This window comes from Gracilinanus agilis, chromosome 1, assembly GCF_016433145.1.
Source record: "Gracilinanus agilis isolate LMUSP501 chromosome 1, AgileGrace, whole genome shotgun sequence".
NCBI classification, from domain to species: domain Eukaryota; kingdom Metazoa; phylum Chordata; class Mammalia; order Didelphimorphia; family Didelphidae; genus Gracilinanus; species Gracilinanus agilis.
This window is the reverse complement of record NC_058130.1, coordinates 63,107,953-63,130,347: the sequence shown is the minus strand read 5'-3', so window position 1 is coordinate 63,130,347 and position 22,395 is coordinate 63,107,953. Positions and strand designations below refer to the sequence as shown.

At 40.5% G+C, this 22,395-nt stretch overlaps 1 protein-coding gene across 1 annotated transcript in view; it reads left to right on the top strand.

The window, feature by feature from the left end:
• The first annotated feature begins 12,841 nt into the window (after positions 1 to 12,841).
• The window catches only part of MGLL (monoglyceride lipase), a 142,488-nt gene continuing 132,934 nt past the window's right edge, over positions 12,842 to 22,395 (top strand). Inside the window, exon 1 of the mRNA XM_044676210.1 lies at positions 12,842 to 12,927. Within this exon, the coding sequence (XP_044532145.1) occupies positions 12,842 to 12,927 (86 nt within the window). The remainder of the gene's footprint in view (positions 12,928 to 22,395) is intronic.

Here is a 22,395-nt window from a genome sequence, read left to right as displayed (position 1 = left end):
ATATATATATATACATACACATGAATATATATATGCATGTATGTATATACATATATATTATATACATTTAGATTTATAAAATATAAATATATTTATAAGTATACACAAATTTATATATAAATAAAATACATATATAAATATATAGATACATACATATGCATATATATATATAGATAGGTCTAGATGGCTTAGTAGATATAGCAGTGGGCTCAGAGTCAGGAAGACTTGAGGTCAAATGTATCCTTGGATACTTATAAAATGTAGATCCTGAGCACGATACTTAGCTTCTGCCTTAATTCACTGGAGAAGGAAATGGCAAAGCACTCTGGTTTCTTTGCCAAGAAAACTCTAAATGGACTTTGGACAAGAATAAATGACTAAACAAAAACAACAAATGTATTTATGTATGTGTGTATATACAAATATATTCATAGTCATGTGTTATTCTAATTTCATTTTCATTACTGTCTTTCCATTTTTGTTTATATTCTTTATTTCTTTTTTTGCTTAAAATTTAAATTTATTTATTTATTTGTTACATTAAAATACCCAGTTAACTCCCTCCCTTGCTTCCATCTCCCCATTAGAGAAGGCACCATCTGACAAAAAGATAGATGTATATATGAAAATTGTCTTACTTGTTTCGTTTGGTTCTTTTTCTAGAAGTGGAAATATACAAACCATTCTTCAAACAATATTTCTGTTGTATATAATGCTCTCAGTTCTGCTTTAAATCATACAGTAATGTCCCATTTCGTGGATAAACCACAATTTGTTCAGCCATTCCTCAGGCAATGGATATATAATTTGCCCCCCAGTTATTAGCTATTATTTATCCTACTGCTGTGAATATTCTCGTAGAGGACTGATGGAGTTTTTCTACCTTTTAAAAGCTTACTTCAGATATTTGTCCTGGTATTAGGGCCATTGGGTCAAAGCTCATGATTACTTGTGAAATTCCTTTTGTGTCTTGACTGTTTATTTTCCAAAAATATTGTATCAATTCATAGTTTTATCAGTAGTATAACAGTGAGCTTGGTTCTGCACTCCTTCCCTTGACCCCCCAGCTTTGCTTTTATCATTTTTAATTATCTTTGTCAGTTTGGCGAGTTTAAGTAAGGCAGTAGCTCAGGGTTGTTTCATTTTGCATGCCTCTGATTATCTGGGAGTTTGAAGTCTTTCACATGACAGATTCTTAACGTAGGTTTTTTTTCCTTTGAAAATTACCTAATCTATTCCTATACTTTGATCATTTTTCTCCTGGGAAATGGATCTTGTCTTTGTAAATTTGTATCAGATTCTTCCAAGTTGGGTTATCAGATTTGTATTCAAAGCACTTACCATAAAATGTTTCTCTGTTTTTTTCTTTCTCTTTTGGATACATGACTTTTTTTTCATTCAGTCATTCATTCTAAAAACATTTATTAAATACTTATTATGTACAGATGACTATGCTAGATCTCAAAGGAATACTGAGTTTAAATAAAACATAATTTCTGACCTTTAGAAATTCACCATGTGAAAAGGATAAGACAAATTCAAAACTATAAAATACAATATTACACGTGTAAGATTTAAGTGAATATCCAATAACTCCAAGTATATTTTATAAGATTTATCAATAATCATTTGAAGTAGAGGAAGTAAAAAGACAAAAGTAAAGCCTGAGTGAAGAGTTTCCCTGACCAGGATAGCGGGAGAAGAGCGAGCGAGGGCGGGATTACAGAAACTTTATCTCCAAAATGTAAGGAGGTAATGTGAGGATGAAAGTGGGATTCTGGGAAATGGAGTCCTAGAGTACAAAATTCTGATTACACACATGATATATACTTTAGAGAGGTTCAAAACAGAGAGCTGAGAGAGAAAAATCATAATAAACTGGGAGAATTTGACTCCTATCCATTTCAAAGTGTTTTTTTTAAGGATTTTTAAGGATAAGGAAAGATTGTCAGAACACTCTCGACTTTTGCTGCTACTAAGCCACCATCTTGTCTTCCCCCCACCCCCAACTGGGACAATTTGAGAAGACATCCTAGAGAAGGTTGTATAATGAATTGGTGATAAGAATTTAACTGGAGAAGGAGAGGTGGTATAGGATGGTATAGGCAGAGAAAATAATGTTTGAACCTTTAGAGAAATAAAAGAAAATATGATACATTTGGATGGCAGAGTCATGACCAATTTGGCTAGGGTACAGTGTATATGAAAGGTACCAATGTAAAAGAAGGATGGAAACATAGAGTGATTTCAGATTGTAGAAGACTTTGAATACTAGACAAAGTAGTTTAAATTTTCCTTTGGAGGTCATAGGGAGCTATTAAAGATTTTTAAATGGAGGAATTAAATGATTATATCTAAATATAGGAAAGATTTTATGGCAGCAGTATGAAGGATGGTTTGAAGGTGGTTTAAGAGGCTATTATCATAGGCTAGGTGAGTAGTGTTGAGCGCTTAACCTAGGGTTATTGCAATAGGAACAGAGACTAGGAGAAAGATAGCAGAGAGGAAGAGAAAGATTCCAGAGAAATGGAAATGGAATCACAGGACATGGGATATGACATGAGAGGTGAGGGAGAGAGAATAGTCAGAGCCGAACCCAAGCTTCCAAAGATGAGAGACTGGATAAATTAATAGGGGTTGAGATCAGAAACAGGAATAAGTTTGAGGAGTAAGATAAACAGCTCAATTTTGGTCAGGTTGAATGGAGGTCCTTCTCGAGGACGGAGATGGTTTTGATTTTTGTCTTTGATTCTTCAAAGCACAGTGCAATGCCTAGAAGCTAGTAGATCCTGGAGTTGATGAACTGAATTGGATTGAGTTATTAGTGAGACTTCCAGTGGAGGAAGATGCCAGGATTCCAAGTCAGTCTGGTGAAGGCAATTGTGGAAAGGTGGGTCTGAAATTCAGTATACAGCCTATGATGAGAGATATTGGAGCAGAGGTCATCTGTACAGAGGTGATAGTTAATGCTGTGGGACTAGACGAGATAGCCAGGAGAGGGAATATAGAGAGAAATGGCCAAGAACAGGCCCTTGGGTAATATCCACATGAGCAAAAATCCTTTATTTTTATATAATCCTATCCATCTGTTTTGTCTCTAGTAATTTCTTCCATTTGGCCAATAGGTAAAAATTTCACTCTCCTATACAACTGAGATGAATGTTTTTCTTCCTCCAAATTTTAATGTTTTTTTAAAGAAAAAACATTTAAATTATTGATCCAGCTAAATTCTATTCAACAGTCACTTATTAAATATACAACACATGCAAGGCACTGTCTTAGATGCTGGGAATGAAAAAGTAAAAATGATCTCCTCCTCTCAAAGAAGTTATGTTCTATCTGGGCTTGGTGGTGGCAAAACAAGTATGTAAATTTTCAGAGGGAAAGGACCTTAATGACTGGGAGGAGATCAGGGAAAGTTTCAAATAGGTGTCACCTGAGTGAGCCTTGAAAGAAACTGCTTTGGCACCCATTTTATCCCTTATTAATGCATTCTCCCATAGTGATTAGCAGTGTACCTTGGGAGGCATCTAGTTTGAGTCATTTGCTCCCCAACTAGGTGGCAAACTGCCTGCAGGCGGGGGCCATATCTCCTATGCCTTTTGTCCCCCCCTTATTAAATTACCCAGTGCTTGCCAGGTTATCTCATGGTGACAGAGTGTTACAGGCTGTCCTCAGATAGCTGGCTAGCTGTAGGACCTGCTTAGCCAGTTTTGTGGAAAGGAGCAGCAGGCTTTAAAAAAACACAGACCTCCCCAGCTCTCGCCCTGGAGAGGAAGGGAGGGCATTTCATTGTCAGGGAGAATAATCCACCTGTGTGTCATGGCAGAGGTTACCCTCCTGCTCGCCCCCTTGGCTCTTTGGCTGGCCACATCACAGCAGATCCCCGCTTGTCCAGGCCTTTCCTTGTCCATTGTCTGATTGTCTGATTGTCCTTGTCCGGTGACTGATGTCCTGCTAAGGAGATATCAGTGTCTGTAAACAACGATGACATCGGGGACAAGTACTGAATAGTCAGCTGGAGGTGCAGGCTAGATTCGAGGCTGACCCGGGCAGGCCGCTCTTTTCCTAAAACTCTCCTGCTTTGGAGGAAGGCTCACTTATCGCAGCAAAGAGCCCTCATCGGCTCACTCGCGTTATGTGAAAAGCAGGAGCCAAAGAGCACACTTCAGGCCAGGAAGATGTTTCCACATTTTCCTCTTTCCTGAAAGAGGGCAGGACCAGGACTGGCTTGGAATGATGACTGGCCCATTAGCAGCCCTCCCCGCTCTGTTCAGTCACTGCCGTTTGCTTAATTGCTGCGTTTCTCAATTTCGCCATCAGAAGAGGTTCCATACTGTGGCTCAGGCCTGATCTCACTGGTGTGTAAGATGGCAATTTCCCATTCTATCTCGGGCCACCCCGGTGCAATGAGGACATCTTCAATTCACTTCACTTCACTGGGGGGGAGTAACCTGCACTCGGTCCCGCCATTGCTTCGGAAGGACAGACACCTTTAAAACAGAGTAGGGACAAGCCTATGCTAGGGGAGGGCTGGGCTGTCAGAATGGAGCAGAAAGAGCTCGAGGCTGGAGCTCGGGTCTGAATTGGGAGTAGAGTCAAAACCAGGAAACACGAAGTTCAGAAAAGGGGCCAGACTAGAGAGACGTGGGGTCTGGGATTCCCGCTTCTCCATTGGTACTTACCCTCCCAGGTAAGTACTAGAAGTATTAGTGCTCCCATATAAAGAAATGGAGATCCACTGAGTTGAAAGGTCTTGTTGAAGAGAGCTCACAGCTATCAAGTGTCCGAGGTGGGATTCGAGCCCAGGTTTTCTGACACCGAGTTTCGTTTTGCCGGAGCCGTGAAAATGTTTTTCTTCAATCAATTGATGTTCTGGTAACAAACTCTCAGTGTTTGTAAACAAGAATGATTCAGGGACCAAAAAAAAACTGGAGGAGCTGCTGCCAGCTTTCCTCCTAAGCCCTAAAGATGGGAAATTCATCACGGAGATGAGTGGGTCACCTTGTGGAGTTCTATTTCGTCTATGTTCCAGAGCGCTAAATTAATTAGTTAATGGATTGATTCTTTCAGCAAACACTTGAGAGGCGGCAACGCTGTAGAGTGGGAAGCGTTGTGGGCTTGGAGTCAGGTGATCCACCATCTTTGAACTGTGTGACCTTGAGCAGAATCACTTAAATCCTCTGCGTCTCGGATTCCTTAGCTTCCAACTGGGAGTCCTGATACTTTGGCTTTCTATGCCACAGGGATGCTGAGAGGACCAAATGACATAAAGTGACTGTTATTATCTGCATGGATACACCTGTAAGGAATAGGGACTAGACCTGTGGTTTAGTGGGTATAGGGAATTCCCTCTATCACGGCAGTGATTCTTCCTCCATACCTTAGAGAGTTGCCTGGAGTCCTGAGTGGTTAAATGATTTGCCCAAGGTCACACAATCATATGTAAGATGTGGGACTTGAACTCAGGTCTTCCTGGCTTTGAGGGTAGCCCTCTATCCACTAGACCAGGGAATGGGCAAACTATAGCCTGCGGGCCAGATGCAGCCCCCTGAAATGTTCTATCAGACTGTGCAACATTATCCCTAATCTGACCAGTAGGATACAATACAATGAAACTTTGAAAGAGTTGCCTTAGAAGCAATCTGACAGAGGAGCATTTCCTTTTCTTTGGCCCCCTCTTTGAGAAGTTTGTCCATCCCTGCACTAGACCAATTTCTTCTCTTTCTGTATAAAAGTATTAGTATCAAAAGTGTAGGCTCTGTGGAGAACGCTATTTTCAGTACTGAGGGAAACGTAAAGATGACTAAAACACAGCCCCTGTCCTCAAGAATGGAATTAGCCAAATGGGGCATAAATTTGCATTGTGCCAAGAAGACTTACTCTTTCCTTTCCAAATTAGATGAACCACAGAAAGATCCCTCCTTTCAGGGCCCAGCAGATAATGGATTTTGCCGTGCCTATGTCTGGAAAAGATAAAAAACACTCTTCTCATCCTTAGACTTATGCAGAAGGAGATTAAAAAATTTATATGTCCACACAGCTACATTTTATGTCTTTCTTTCCTGTTGAAGCTGCTAACACAGAAGGAACAGGAAGCATTTTGTATATTGTGTGTGTGAGTGTGTATTATATGTGTGTGTGTGTGTGTGTGTGTGTGTGTGTGTGTGTGTATTTATACCTCTAAATCAGCGTGTAAAATTATTATTAGGAGCTTGTTTCAAGGCTAGGTGTTATACAACATATTTCACTCAAAGTGATGTGTTTTTTTCAATTGGAGTTTATAATCAAATATAAAGATGATTTGAATGCAAAGAAATAAAAGCATCTTTTGCTTCTCCCAGCAAGCAAACAGTGCATTCTCTCCCATTTTTTCTCCTAGTACTAAAATTCATGCCACTCACTTAGCACTTAATTTCTTATTGCCTGTGACATTTTGTGTATTGCTTAACTTTTCATATGTATTGGCTTCATTTCTGCAACTAGACAAAAAGCCCCTTGAAGCCCGCCATGGGGCTCAATACTAACTACTATGTATGCCTCACAGGGTTTCCCACCAGGAAAGAAATGACAGATATTCAAACAACCTTTGAATGAATAAATGAATGAACCAACTACTAACTAAATGAATTGAACACAAATAAATGGGAAAAAGAAAGGATTAAAAAGCTTTCTTTTCCATGGTCTCAGCTTCCAGGTTTAGAGAGGTGACCATCCCTCTGCCCTTTGCCCCATCGGGCCACATCAGAATATTTTTTTTTCAACTTTGGATCCTGCAATTTAAGAATAATATTGATCATTTGGAGGGCTTCCAGAGGAGGGCAGCCAGGACAGTCAAGGTCCTTGAACTCATGGCATATGAGGATTGCTTGAAAGAACTAAGGCTATTTATCCCAAAGAAGAGAAGATTCAGGCAGTGGGAGGGGGATAATCACTATCTTCAAGCATTTGAAGAGCTGTCACATGGTAGAGGGATTAGAACTGAACTGATCTCAGAAGGCAGAATCAGGAGTGGAAGCTGCAAAGGGACACACTGATGTCAGGAACAACTTCAAAAAAAAAATGAAAAAATGCCAGTCTCTGAATAAGGTTTCTCAGAAAGTCATGAACTCCCCCTCATTGGAGGTCTTCAAGCAGAGGCTAGAGTTGGGTATAGCAGCAGTAGGCAGCCCAGACCTGGAGAGAGGAAAACCCAATTTTATGAGTTTAAATCTGGCCTCAGACACCTATAACTAGGTGGCCCTGGGCAAGTCACTTATCTATGTGTGCCTCAGTTTCCTGATCTGTAAAATGCATTAGAAAAGGTAACGGCAAACCACTCCAGAACCTTTGCCAAGAATGAGATCACAAAAAGTTGGACATGACTGAAAAAAGTATTGAACAACAACAGAGTCAGACACATCATAGCAAGGATTTCATTTGTGTATTGACTGGACCAGGTGATTTTTGGGGTCCTTACCAACTCTCACATTCTATAACTCTGTGTAACATAAAAACTATAGAAATACATGGTTTATTGCCTCAACTCTCATTTAGAGAATTATATAGCAACTTTGCTTGTTCCCTCTTGGACATCATAGGGATTCTCAGGCCCTCAGATTCCTTCCTTACTTGCCGGTGTTCCTCCATCCAAGGGTTGACCTATCTTCTGGGAACTCTTTTGCCCAGGGAAACTCTCCTACTTCTTCCTGCTCACCATTGGCTAGACAATATTTTCCTTTAAAAACCTTTATGTCGATAACTAACTAGAGGTGCTCTGAGGACATGGGGACAAAAAATGTTCTTCCGTTCCTTTTTCTCCTTCCCTTCCCAAATGGTAATATTGCTGAATATTTAAGTAACAATGCTTTAAACGTGTGTGTGTGTGTGTGTGTGTGTGTGTGTGTGTGTGTGTGTGGCGGGCAGTTGGCATCTGGGAGGTGGGGAACTGGCACAATGTGCTTACAGCACAGCATGATCGAACATGATTTTAAACAACAAAAATTAGATGCTAGCAAAGTAAACAGGGAATATTTTTTCATGAACGTAATATAGAAATCATGTTCAGCATTCAGCTTTGCCACTCAGATATTGCCAGAGCATTAAACACCAGATTTTCCTGAGTACTAAGAGCCCTTGACTTATCCTGCTTCTTAATTGAGATAATAACTTGCAAAACTGAAAGGTTATGCTGACTTGGGACAGAATAAGAAATGGACATTTATATTAATATGCCATTTGTAGAAGCGGCACCTACTTTTTCATCAGGGGTCAGTGCAGAGCTTTCCTCGTCAGACACTGAGTGATTTGTTGTTTGTTCTTTTCTAAAATTCTGGCTGGGGGCAGGGAGTATAGTTACTTTGCTCCTAGGATCATAGGTTTGGCGCTGGAAGAGATTTTGGAGGCCACTGAGTCCAACCTTTCATTTTACAGATAAGGAAACTGAGCCCCAACTCCAAATCGCATGCTTTTCCCACAGCTTTTCTCTCTATGGCACATCCCTTCTTATTAAGGGGAGGCAAAGACTATGTCTTCTTAATTTTTGTCTCACCCCATTCACCCAGTGCCCAGTGCATGCTTTGATACTCCATGGTTCTTAATATGGGTGCTTCTTCCATGCCTCTGAAGACTGCCCTCCTGATTCACTGCCCATCCCTTCGTGGACTATCATTTGTTGATGAATCTCTCCAAAATTAGCTTGAATGGCCCTTGGATGGCAGGCCAGGAGCTCATCCCTCGCCTTGAACTCCAGACCCTTCTCCCTTGGTAGGATCTGCCAGAGGTTGCTCTCGGCTAGCTCAGCCTCCAAGAGCTTGGCCAACATAAAGGCATCAGGGGAGAATGTTAGAGGCGCCTATTCCAGACGCTTGCTGACTGGAAGTAAAAATGTCCCTATTTCCCTTCCTATATAAGCTTCTCTTCTCCACCACACACAACCAGGTCTGCTGCTTCTGGGGCTAGCGCTCTCCCTGTGGGGGCATCTTTCCCCCAATTTTTTCTCTTCCCAAGAATCTTCAAATGCCAAAGGCTCTTTGATGGAAGAAGGACAGTTGCCATCGCTGCTAGATGTTTCCGACAGCTTTGTTGGTGTGACACTTTCTTCCAGTTACCACAAGAATGTTCCGCAGATACAAATCTGGCTTTGTTTTTGCAATGGAGCCTAAGGGGGAAAAATAGCAAAATAAGCTATTTTGTGAATAGCAGCTATTGTTGCCAGTTTTTCTGTTTACCAGTTGCCTCTTACCTTGTAAGTGCTGATCGCAGGCCCAGACTCACTTTGTTTGTGTTCAAAGAACAAGCCAATGGATCCATGGCCAAGGCAACCATTCTTAAAGCGATATACAGTCTGTAGCTGAGGTCACAAGTCTTGCTTTGGGTGAGCAGCCAACCTTTTTGTATTAGTGCGTAACAGGAGGAGACTCATAGAACTTAGAGCTAGAAGGGATAGGAGAGATCACGTCCTCGTTTTGCCTCTATAACATTGCCTCTTGCATGGGCCCCCAGGTTTCACTCAGCCTCTTCCATGGTTGATGCTTTCATCATCTTTAACTGATTTATTGCAGTTGGCCAACCTGCTTCTAGGCTTTTCCTTTCCCTAATATATGTCTTTACCAGTGGGTAATGCAGTGGATAGAGTTTTAGGCCTGTAGTCATGAAAACCCGAGTTCAAATCTGGGTTCAGTTGAGCTGTGTGACCCTGGGCAAGTCACTTAACCCCCATTGCCTGAGCCTTATAGCTCTTCTCCCTTGGAACCAATACACATTATTGATCCTAAGACAGAACATAAGGGGCTTGAAAAAAAAAATCCCATCTTGTGTGAATTAAATATTTAAGAGACCATCAGATCCCAGAAGTCTTATGTTATGAGAATCACAGAGTCGTGTGTCTTCATTTGCCAGCACAGCAGGCAGGATTCCAGATAGGTGGAAGTCAAAGGATGTGACTTGTGGAGAGGGAGGTGTAACCCTGGCTAATTGGAGGATCTTGGTGGAAGGTTTAGGTTGAACTTGAGAAGCTAGCATGTGAAGTAGGCTTGCTCCCTGCCATTTTGGGGGCTTGTGAAAACAGCTCTCTCTTGAAATTTGTGTAAGCCATCTCTGGCAAGGGACTGCCTCAGGCTAGGAATCTGGAAACTTGGTCTCTTGGGCTCCCTTTCCGTCCTGACCTTAAACCTGATATTTTGCTGGCCTTAATTTTTCTGGCCCAACCATGTGATTAACTGAGCCCATGGGTCATCTAGATGAAGTAACTTGGTTGGGGACTATGAGTTAGATAGGCTGGTTTAATTTTCTTCTTTCTCTTTTTCTTCTGCTCTACTAACAAATACTTATAGTTTAGTATAAAGTCTCCAAGATTACTTTTTATTCATAACAATCTTCTACCTTGTGCCTTTGCACAGGTGATTTCTCTCTTGCCTGATATACAGTCCTTCCTTACCTCTATCCCTTAGAATTTCTGTCTCCTTTGAAGGCTTCACTTAGGGCTTCACACCCCCTTGATTCTCCCCTATCCCCCAGTTGTTAGTGCTATCTCCTTGGAATTACTTCCTATTACTTGGTATATATACCTTGTGTTTACTCATCTGTGTGACCATAATCTTGAAGGAGATTCAGAGACGTTTTTGAGGCCAGCTAGTCCAAACTCCTCATTTTACAGATGAGGAAAATGAGACCCAGAAGCGATAAAAAGACTTGTCTAAGGTCATGAAGGCTGTAAATGGCAGAGCTGGGATTTGAACTGAAGTCTTCTGCCACCATATCCAGTGCTCTTTCCACAACTTGTATTCCTACTCCTCTCTTCTGTCCCCCCAGTAGCATGTTAGCTCCTCAAGGGCAAGGACCGTTTTGCTTTGATTATTTCCCCAGTGGTACTGACATAGTTTCATTTCAACTGGGGAAACTTTGGTTCAGTGATACTAGTTCACATTTCTATAGCACTTTCAGCTTTCCCCAGTCCTTTCTTTCCACCATCCCCAAGAGGTAGGTGTTATAGGTATCATTATTACAGATGAGGAAATTTCCCCACAGTTTTAATTCCTTGAGGGGTAAGGTGTTACTTACAGTAAAGTCGTCTTCTTGGAATCCTGTAAACTAGTTTTAGGGAGAGTGGGGAGAAGACAATGACTGTTATAGGAAGCTTGAAGGTCTTCCTGGCAGGCCATCAAGGTCTACTTGTTTTGGAGTCCCTAATTCTGTATAATGCCCAATTTTTTTTTAAATAAGAGAATACAAGAGGGATTTTATAGTTTTATCATTTAAAAATATCAGCCTCGGTATTTTAAATTTCTTTTCATCATGCATTAACTATCTACACATGTAATCAAATTCTGAGAGTTTAAAAAAAGCTCTTGGTGGGGAGAGCAAACCTATGATTTCTTCAATGGGGGGAATTCCCTGGCATGGAAACTCCCTCCAGTGATGCAGCTCAGCCACTCATCTGTAACTTGTGGTCTTAGGCAGTTACCCTGAAGAGGTGAGTGAAAAGGGGAAGGTAGAGAAAGAGAAAGTGAAATGATAGAAGCACAGTTAGGACAGGACAGACTTGGGTTCTTTCCCTTTGTCAAATGTCTAATACACTATTAGAGGCTGGACTTTAACTCAAGTTTCCTAACTCCCAGGTGGCCATATGTATACTATGCTCCACTGCCTCATTTTTTTAAAAAACTTTTAAAATTTAGCATTACTTCAGTGAGACCGCAGAATCACGTATCAAACTCCCCCAACTTGTACTCCTTTGGCTAATAAAGAAAAGAATTAAGTGATTAAAAAATAGATAATTAACTTGCTTTTGAGATAACAAGTAATTAACTGAGTGAAAATCATTTCTTGTTTTTTTATCTTATCCAAAAGCTCTTTAACACTATTGGTGGCATTGCTATTGCCTGCACAATGAGCTTATAAATTTAACATAGCTAGAATTGGGCTTGTAAAACCAGATTGTAAAATATTCATGGGTGACTAAGGTGTAGTAAATAAAGCTCCAGGCATACAGTTAGGAAGACGTGAGTTCAAATTGGACTTCAGATACTCCCTTGCTGTATCTCTGGGCACCTCACTTAACTCTGTTTGCCTCAGTTTCCTCATCTGTAAAATGAGCTGGAGAAAGAAATAGTAAACTACTCTGCTATTTTTGCCAAGAAAACCACAAATGGGTTCACTGAGGATTTTCCAAATCCATAAAATGGGGATAACAATGCTTAAAACTCTTTCCCTACCAACTTATTGTGAGCCCAGCATTTTGGAAACTGCCAAACGCTCTATAACTATGACCTGAATTGGACTTTAATTGTCTGAGTCCTCATCTAAGATTTCTTATGTTGGTATATTTATGTTTTAGCAAGCATTGTATTGAAATATTATATTACAAGTTAAGTACAAGTGACATTTTTCCTCTCACTCTCAAGGTCTCCTTCCCTCTCCCTTTCTCCCAAATATATAATTATATATTATATTATTTTGTACATGATCTGTTATATAATAATAAGATATTAATTCTTCCTTGTGCTGCCCACCACCTTCTCTTCACTCATAGCTTTCCTATACATTTTCTCCTCTACCATCTCTCCTTCCTGCAAATCCAAGCATTCCCATTCGGTATCCAACCACCAATCCCATTCCTTTATCAAGCAACCCTGCGAGCTGGGAGGTAGGCAAAGGAGAAAGCCTCACACTAGGAGCCTGGCGGCATGGGAGCCTGCTCTGCTTTTGCTTGCCAGAGACACATACAGTTTCCTCATTTCTGAGATGAGGACAGTATTAGCCCTACTTTTCCGAGGCATTTTATAAAGGCAACATAAGATCCCATTAAAGCTTTTACAGTAATTCTGTTGTCATATATGTATATCTAAAACAGACGGTCCAGATGGACAGCTCCCTGGGCCCAGTGTTGGACAGCGGGTTCTATCGCTTTCAGGAAATCGCAAAGCTCTTTTATCGACTCCAGGCTCTGTATGAAAGCAAAGACCTCGCTTTTCAATACTAACATTTCACCCTCATTGCCATATGGCAGTGAGATGCCAAATGCTATTGCCAGAGAAGAGGAGGATTACAAGGAAGGCAATGGAGAGGATGGGGGAAGGGGACACGGACCACAATGCAGTCACCAAGGAGGAACTCTGAATTAAGAACAGAATAAAAGACAACATCAAGAAATTGTCCAATTGGAAGAAAAGATGAAAAGAGCAACAAGTGATAGGTGGATATCCCAAGTGGAATCTCTTTGACATCATGACAAAGCAATGACATAGATGCCTTTGAGAGACATCTATGTTAGGTGGTACTGGCCTGGAATTAGGGAGAACTGAGTTCAAATCTGCCTCAGACACTTATTAAACTGTGTGATCCTGTACAAGTCACTTAACCTCTGTTTGCCTCAGTGTCCTCAAATGAGGAGATAAATGGAGATTATATAACCAAAGGGGATAAATTGGGGAAAATAATATAATTGAGGGAGTAAAATGGGGATAAGAATAAAATTGAAGGGGTAAAATGGGGATAATAATATAACTAAGTAGAGTAAAATGGGGATAATAATTTAACTAAAAGGGAAAATGTGAATAATAAACGCACCTACCTGGAAGGGTTGTTATAAGGATTAAATAGAATATTTGTAAAAAGTACCTGACGCATGGTAGATACTATTTAAATGCTTATTCTCCAATGTATTCTTCTTATTCCCCTCTGAAAGTCCCCCTTCACTCCCAGTTTCTTCATTGGTAAATTGGGATAATAATAGCATCTACCTCAAAGGTGCTATTTACACCTTCATGATAAGATGAAAATAAAATGAAATATTTATGAAGTGCTTAGCACAGTACTTGGCCCATAGAAGTTATAAAAACATTAGTGATTTACCATCATCATTATTTTTTTAGTTTACATTTGTTTTCTTCATTACATTAAAGTTCCCATGTATCTCCTTTCCTCTGCTCCCCACACTAGAGAAGATATCATTTCTCTCTCTCTCTCTCTCTCTCTCTCTCTCTCTCTCTCTCTCTCTCTCTCTCTCTCATATGTATAGATGTATAAAATATGTAAAACAATGTTGTGCATATTTCTATTATTATTATTAGTGATCTTTTGCCAGAACATAGACAAAATTCACTTTGAATGGGCAGACATGGATAGATTGTGATGTGAATTTTTGGCATGAACTTCTGAAGTAGTATGATCATATATTATTTGTGTAAGATGATAGCAACAATAATAATACAGATGATTTTGCCTCATTTCCAAGATTATTTTGTATGTGTTTTGCATATACCTATGTATATGCATTTTTTTCTCCTCTGTTAGAATGTAAGCTCCTTGAGGGTAGAAACTATTTCCTCTCTGTTTTTATATGAGGGGAGGTCCTGGCAAAATGCTTAGTACATAGTAGGTGTTTAATAAATTTTTTTGGTAGATTGGTTTTTATTGTTGATGCTATTTTCAGCATAGTGGTTCAGAGAGGACCCCCCAAAATCAAGAAGGTCTACCCCTTCCCATGCTCTGCCTCAAGAGTCAAGGTTCTTTTTCTTCTCTTTGTGACTCAATTTCCTCATCTATAAAATGAGAGAGTTAGACTACATGATCTCTAGGCTTCCTTCCAGCTTTGAAATTCCCTCATCCTACAGGGAATACTGAATATACCTCCTCAGAATTCTGTGGACTATAAGACCTTGACTTACTGCCTTTTGTTGTTGTCATTGAAGAAATTGAATCCAGAAACATCATTGACTGGGTTAATCAGTAACACCTGGAATATCTCTTTGCTAAAAAAATATTTAGCAGCAGCAGCCTCCAGGGTTCCAGTCCAGAAATGATAGTGTCAATGAGAAAGAGACCAGAGCCTGAGGCCCTGGAGTCATGTTGTTGAACCTATGGCACATGTGCCAGAGGGGGCTGTTCCCTTCTCTTCTCCACAGGAGGCTGAGGACATTTCTCCTGATGACCTGCCCCTCTGGTCAGCAACCCAATGGGAGTGCTTCCTCCCTCCTTTTGTCTAGTGTAAGAGGATGGCTCACATGTGGCATGAGGGTACAGTTTGGGCACTTGGTTTCTAAAAGGTTTGCCATCACTGCCAGATTCCCCACAGAAGGTCTAACCTTAGGATCTGGGATTTTGCTTTAGTTTTTAATATGATTGGTTCCTTTGGAATCCTATGCTTTTCTTTTTATTTAAAAGTTTATTTCAAATAACATCTCATTTTTTGCCCAATTACATGTAAAAACCATTTTTAACATTCATTTAAAAAAAAACCATTTTGAGTTCCAAATTCTCTCTCTCCCTCCCTTCCCCCTTCCTTGAGATATGGTAAACAATGTGAATTAGATTTAAAATATTTTTGAAAATGATTATTCTGAGTGGATATCTGTAGCCTTTACCAGCCTGCCACAGTAATGCCCTGATCTCCCCAAAAGTGAAGCACCCCTGCCTTATGAAAGGGCCTTAAAGGACTCAAACTAGGCTAATAAAATAAATATAAGGTCTGAAATGTCAGGGAGTGAGGAGCATATGTTCCTGATGAGGAGGAAGGAAAGGCTGTCAGAGCCCTGAAAGGAGGACATGTAATAAGTGCAATGAGACATGCTTCTGGCAAGGAGAGGTTACTATTGGGGGATAGAGAATGAATGAATGAAAAAAAAAAACATTTCTTAACTGCTTAGTAGTTGTCAGGCTCTGGAGATACTAATAGAAAAGTGAGATAGCTGCAGTTAAGTGGTCCAGTGGATTGAGTCCCAGGCTTGGGGTCTGGAGGACCTGAGTTCAAATCTCAGATACTTTCTAGCTGTTTGACCCTAAGAATGTAACCCCATTTATCTAGCCCTTGCCCTTCTGTCTTAGAGTTGATACTAAGAGAAATGGTAAGGGATTAAAAAAAGAAAAGGAAAATTGGGCCAATCCTTGCCTTTAAGGGCACATTCTAGTGGGTTGAGACAACATGAGGAGGCTCAGCTACAGAATCAATAAAGAAGTCCAATGGTCCACAGGGTTCAAAGAAGTACAGTGGTCAAGCAGGGTAGGTAGCAAAAGGCCCAGAAGTCCTAACGGTAAACAGCTGGCTCCATAACAATGCACAAGGTTCCTAGAGCATGGCATAGGACAAATCCATGGTAAGTGGATGGGACGAAGGACCTTGAATAGAAATATGAACAGAAAACACTTAATAAGCACTTGATATATTCATAGACCCTGTTGTGTGCAGGGAAAGATGTCAAGTTTAGCTAAGACACAGTCTCTACCCTCAGAAGACATTTACTCTAACATGGGGACCAGTCACCAATATAATAGGTACAACATACCTATTATAATCTAATTATATCTAATATTATAATTATCAATATTATAATATAATTATAATTTAATGCCCCATAATTAGGGCATTAGAAATTTTGAAGACAAAGCACTCTGTAAATTTGGAGGGAAAGATCATTGCTAACTAGGACAATCAGGGAAGGCTTCCTGGAGAGAGGGTAGCATTTGAACTAAGCTTTAAAGGATGGATAGGATTTCATCTGATGAAGAGAAGGAATAAAGGTCTTATGGGCATTAGAAATTGTTGTTCAGTTGTTTTTGGTCATGTCTGATTCTTCTTGACCCCATTTGAGATTTTCTTGGCAAAGATACTAGAGTGGTTCTCCATTTCCTTCTCTTGCTCATTTTACAGTTGAGGAAATTGAGGCAAACAGGGTTCAGTGACTTGCCAAAAGTCAAAGAGCTAGTAAGGAACAGCCTGAATAAATCAGTAGGAGAGCAGACATCCTGTATGTTGATGGAGTGGGATGAGGCAGAAAGTTGTCCATTTTTTGCTAGTGCTTTGAGGGCATGGAGGGGGAAGGTAAGGTTCTTATAAGATAAAGTTAGATGGGCAGATTAGGACCTGAGGTTATGGAGGGCCTTGCATGCCAGGCAAAAGACTTTGAAGAATGAGCTCTGTAGCATAAATGGTCCTGAAATCAGAAAGATTTGAGTTTGACTCCTGCTTTGGGCATTTACTGGCTATGTGACCAGGAGAAAGTCCAGGCCTGGAGGTGGGAGGTTGTGGGCTCAACTGTGGCCTCAGATACTTCTTAGCTATGTGACTCTGGGAAAGCCACTTAATTCCTATTGCCTAGCCCTTACCATTTTTCTGCTTGAGAAAAAATACCTAGTATTGATTCTAAGATGGAAGGTAAGAGTTTATTTTAAAAAAAGAAGGAAAGAAGAAAGAAAGAAAAATGAGCAGGTCCTTAGATCTATGCACATGAAGAATCTAGAAGTAAGTATGGGACCAAGAAATGTGTTCACTCCTCCTCTTGACCTTGCAGGTGGGAGGAGGTGAGAGCACCAGTGAAGATGATGACAAGAGATGAGTTATCTTCAGGAGAGAGCAGGGTTTCTGTTAAAGCAGGAAGGTTAGAAGGATTGTTATCGGAAAGGTTGAGAACCAGGGCAGCTCATGGAAGATAGAATAAGGGCATTTGAGGCCACAACAGAATTGATTGGGCAATAAATGGGTGAGCCAGGCTGGAGTTAACTTGGGAGGGAGAGGAGTAGGGTAAATGAGGAAAGAAGTAACTTTTCAGGAGGACACAATTCGAGGTTAAGAGGAGACAGAATGAAGGCACCAAGAGCTTGGAGGGGTTGGGACAGGACCATGGGAAGGGTGCCAGGAGAGTGTGCAAGACAAACTTCACCAACAATGGAACTTTGCCCCGGACATGAGGGCCCCAGCAACTGGTCTCTAGTGTTTATTTTGGCACAGGAGTGCAGACAATTCATTTGTCCAAAGTCTGGAGGCAGAGAGGCCAGTGGGAAGACCTTTATAGTGATAATACAGGGGCATGTGGTGGGTGATGACTCAAATTATGATGGTGCCAATGAAGGGAGAGAGAGAGAGAGAGAGAGAGAGAGATTCTAAAAGGAAAAGCAATAGGATTTGAGCTAGTTTGATATGGCATTCTTAGACTGGAGAGGGATCTGAGAATGGAAGCAAGAAGTTAAAGATGATGTCAGAGTTTCTGATCCTATGGGAGGTGCCACTGACAGAAAAGGGGAAGTAAGGAAGGCAGACGAGTTGATGGGAGCAAAATTGGAAAATGAAGGTGATGAGTTTTCATTTTAAACATGCAGGTTATCCCAGAAGCCTTAGTGTAATTTAAAGCTATCAGAACTTAAAACTGCACTGAGACTTTGGGAACACCCTTATAGCATCTGAGGCAGAATATCAACTGGAGGTGTTGTATGCAGCAGGAAGTAAGGAAACTGAAGCCAGGAGATCTGAGAACCATCACTAGAGAGGGGAGGAGTTGGTGAGAATTGATGAATTTGTAAAGGGAATACATCTAAAAGAGCCTGAGGGTGAACCCTAAATGAGTGGTGGGGCATATATAGGAAAGACAGAAGAAGAATGAGTAAAAGGCTAAGAAGAGAAGAACCTGCCACCAGAGAGGTGAACCTGGAAAGAGTTTCAAGAGGAGGTAGAGGCATCTAGGTAGCACAGTAGATAGAGCAACAGGCCTGGAGTTGGGGTCCTGGGTTCAAATATGGTCTTATATACTTTATCCATGTGACCCTGGGCAAGTCACTTTAACCTCAACTGTCTAACCCTTACTGTTTTACTGCCTTAGAATCATATCGGTTCTAAGACAAAAGGTAAAGGTTAAAAAAAAAAGTAAAGGTGATGTATCAGACATAATGGTTTAGGTAGGCAAAGGATCCACAAGAATCTTGTTCTTGATGTCTTGTGCCACTCTGAAAAAAGGGGTAAGGATGGCAAATCTTCCAAAGAGGTAGCACTAAAAGACTTATGAGGAATTATCCTTCACAATGTTTTCTCTGACTCCTTCCTCCCCAAAGAGAAATTAGATGAACCAAAGTAATATTGCGGGATAAGGAGATCTATAGCTACAGGTGGTGGTCAGATAGTCAATACATCTTTATTATTATTTTTAATTAATTACTTTTAGTGAAATTAATAAAATGATCAATAATTAATAATTACATAAACAAGATATCTGTTAATTTTTATTCAATTAATAATAGCAGTATTGGACAATAGACATTTGTTATTAATAATAAATAAAAAGTTATTTATTACCTGTGTGTCAGGCACTATACTAAGTCCAGGAGCTACAAAGAAATGCAAAAGACAATTTCAGCTCTCAATTAGTTCAGTCTAATGGAGGAGATAACCTTGCGATCAACTATGTACAAATAAGCTATATTCATGATAAATTGGAGATAATCAACAGAAGGAAAACCCTGGAATTAGGGGGGATTGGGAAGGAGTTCCTGTAGAAAGTGGAATTTTAAATGATACTGAAAGGAAGCCAAGGAGGCCAGGAGACAGAGTTCAGGAAAATGAGTGTTCCAGGCATGGGAGAGAGCTAGCATGAGCATCTAGAGTCAGGAGATGGAGGGTCTTTCCTTCTGGAGATTTAGCCAAGGGCTTCCTTCACTGAATGAAACCAAGTGACATTTTATGGGAAAGTCCAACTGTCTGGTGTGATGTAGACTCATAGAGGCAGAGTGAGAAAGGACTTGAGAGAAGGTTATTCTCTCCTTTTGCACATGGGGAAACTGAAGTCCGGAGACTTACCCAAGACCACATAGGAATTGATGCCAATATTTGACCTTTTTTGACTCCAAACCTAGTGCTCTCTCCTCTGTACACCAACACTTCTTCTGGGCCCTGGATGAAGTGGATCCTTCAGGTTTGCTCATAGTTAAGCCATTCATGGACATCTTGGTTTGATAGTTACTGTCTAAATGGATATATTCTCCCCCCCCCCCCATTTGACTTAAAATTCTGGTGCAACAAATGCATTCCAGATGGTGTTAACTCAGCTGAGAGAGGTTGCAGCTTGCTGCAAAATCTGACTGACAGACAGATCTATGACTAGTAATATTATCACTTGGGGCCTGCTGGGGAAAGGGAGAAGGAAAGAGGTGACTGCACATACAAATGCAGTTCCAACAGGAGAAGGGGCAATTGAGTGGAGGGAAGGCACCTTTTCTATCAGTGAGGTTAAAGGTGTGACTTGGGAGCAGTTGCACCTTGATCTGGCATGGGCTGGCAGAAGATACTGAAAGGTGGTACAGGGAGAAAGCAGCTCCCCTTGGCCCCATTTTAGTAGTGCTACAGGACAAAGCCCTGCTTGTCCCATGTTAGTTATGTTTTTGTTGACAGCTACAGCTAGGGGGCATCCTTGTGCCTAGACCTGAAGTTCAGAGGCAGACCCAGACATTAAGTAGCTGAATGACCCTGGACAAGTAACTTAAACCTCTGTTTTCCTCAGTTTCCTCATCTGTAAAATGAGGATAATAGTAACACTTCCCTTCTAGGATTGCTTGTGAAGATCAAATGAGATAATAATTATAAAGCACTGAGCCCAGAGTCTGGCACATAGTAGGTGCTATATAAACAGCTATTCTTATTGTTATTGTCAGAGAAGGGACAGGCAGGACAGCATGAAGCTTTGTTGACTTTTACATTGGCTGGAGGTGCGGACTCCTGAAACCCACATGGAATGAAAGAACAAACAAGTTTCCTATTGCTATCAGGGGAAAATGACTCACTCTTGAAACTCTGCATCCAAGTAATCATTCATATGATGAGATTTAGTCATATTAAACTGCCTGACACTGTTTTCCTCTTCTGGAACCTCTGACAGTCAGGAAGTATTCTCTTCATTGAGCTATCCTACAGACATCGTTGGATATTTTGTTCAAAACATTTGGAATGTCCCAGTAGATTAGCTCCCAATGTTGGTTTTAGCACCAGTTTTTAACGGACCTCTTTCCAGTAAAGAACAGTTTTACAGCTGGCCAATACCATCACACAGTTTTAGAATACACCAAAGAGAAGATTATTCATTTGAAGTTAACATTCTCAATCTCATTTCATAATATGCAGGTGCTTTATGATGCACGAAAAAAATCCCTTAACATATTATCCCCCAAATCCACTTGGAGAATGACTTCATTTCCTTTTAGTGCTAAGTGTGAAAATATTTACTTGTTAGGTAATATTTTATTAGGTAATACTTAGATTAGGTAACATTTAAGTAATATTACCGTGTATGTTGCTAACCTATTTCATAAGAAGCAAGTTAACCATCTCGCTTTGGGGATAACTGACAAAGATTTCTCATAGTAACAAGAGATCCCAGCTGGGGAGAAAGGGAAAAATTGGGGAGGGGATAGTTGAGTCTAAAAGAGAAACCAAAAGATTCCTTTTTTTGATCCATGCTATCTTTTAAGCTAGTATTAAAGCAGATAGTATTTGTAAAGTGTTGTGTCAACCTTAAAGCATTATACAAATATTATTATTATCATCTCTAGTAGCAAACCTGTCTCCTTTGCAGATTTCTTTTCATGTAAATAGGTTTTACATGGCTGAAAGAGGCATTTCCATACTTGCCCAAAGTTATTAATGACCATTCTCTCTCTCTCTCTCTCTCTCTCTCTCTCTCTCTCTCTCTCTCTCTCTCTTTTAAATCCATCCCTTCAGTCTTAGACAAAGAGCAACAAAGATAGGCACTTGAGGCTAAGTGACTTTCCCAAGATCACACATGTAGGATCACACATCCAAGGTCAGATTTGGATTCAGGTCTTCCCGAAGATGGCAATCCTGATATACTGCTATCTGCTGTGCTACTTCTAGCTGCCCCTGATGACAGAGCTCTTCAGACTCTTCTTGGTCATTCTCCTTGAATAAGTCACAATCCTAAATTTTTTCAGGGGATTAAATTAGGAGAGTGATTTAGTAACTCAGCATGGTTTTTACAGCTTTGATTGTAACTCTATTCCAAATGGTCTTTGAGACCAAAATTCTAGGTTTTTTTTGGGGGGGGGGCATCTCACTTTAAAGAAAAGTGACTTTGGGTTTCTACTGATGATTCAGGAAGCCTTCTGGCCCCCTGCATGCAGTTAATCCCTCCCCTAAAACTTGAGTATTTTATTCTATCACCCCAGTTCTACCATTGCCTCCCAGAGTGGCCCATCCCAAGTTCAAGAGTAAGCTCCTTCTCAAGCCCATGGCTGACTCATAAATTCTGGGAGGCATCCTGTTTGGCCTATAAAATTTAGACTTCCATTCAACAAACATTCCTTGAGGTCCTACTGTGGGCTACAAGCACTGAGAATACAAAGGTAAAAACCAAACAGTACTGTCCTTCAGTAAGTTTATATCCTTTTAGGGATAGGAGTGAGGGAATTGAAGCGGGTGTGACACAGACAAACAAGTAGTACCAAGTTGTGTTGCTGTTTGGATTGGACTAGCATTTATTGATATGGGAACTGCCAATGAGGAAGCAACTCTAAGAATGCAAATCAGAACCTGTTCAGCAGCTCAAAGTCTCAGAGACTTAACTTGGGAAACTAAGGAGTTGTCAATCAATAAACATTAAGTGCCTACTATGTTCCAGGCGCTGTTAGAAATGCAAAAGACAA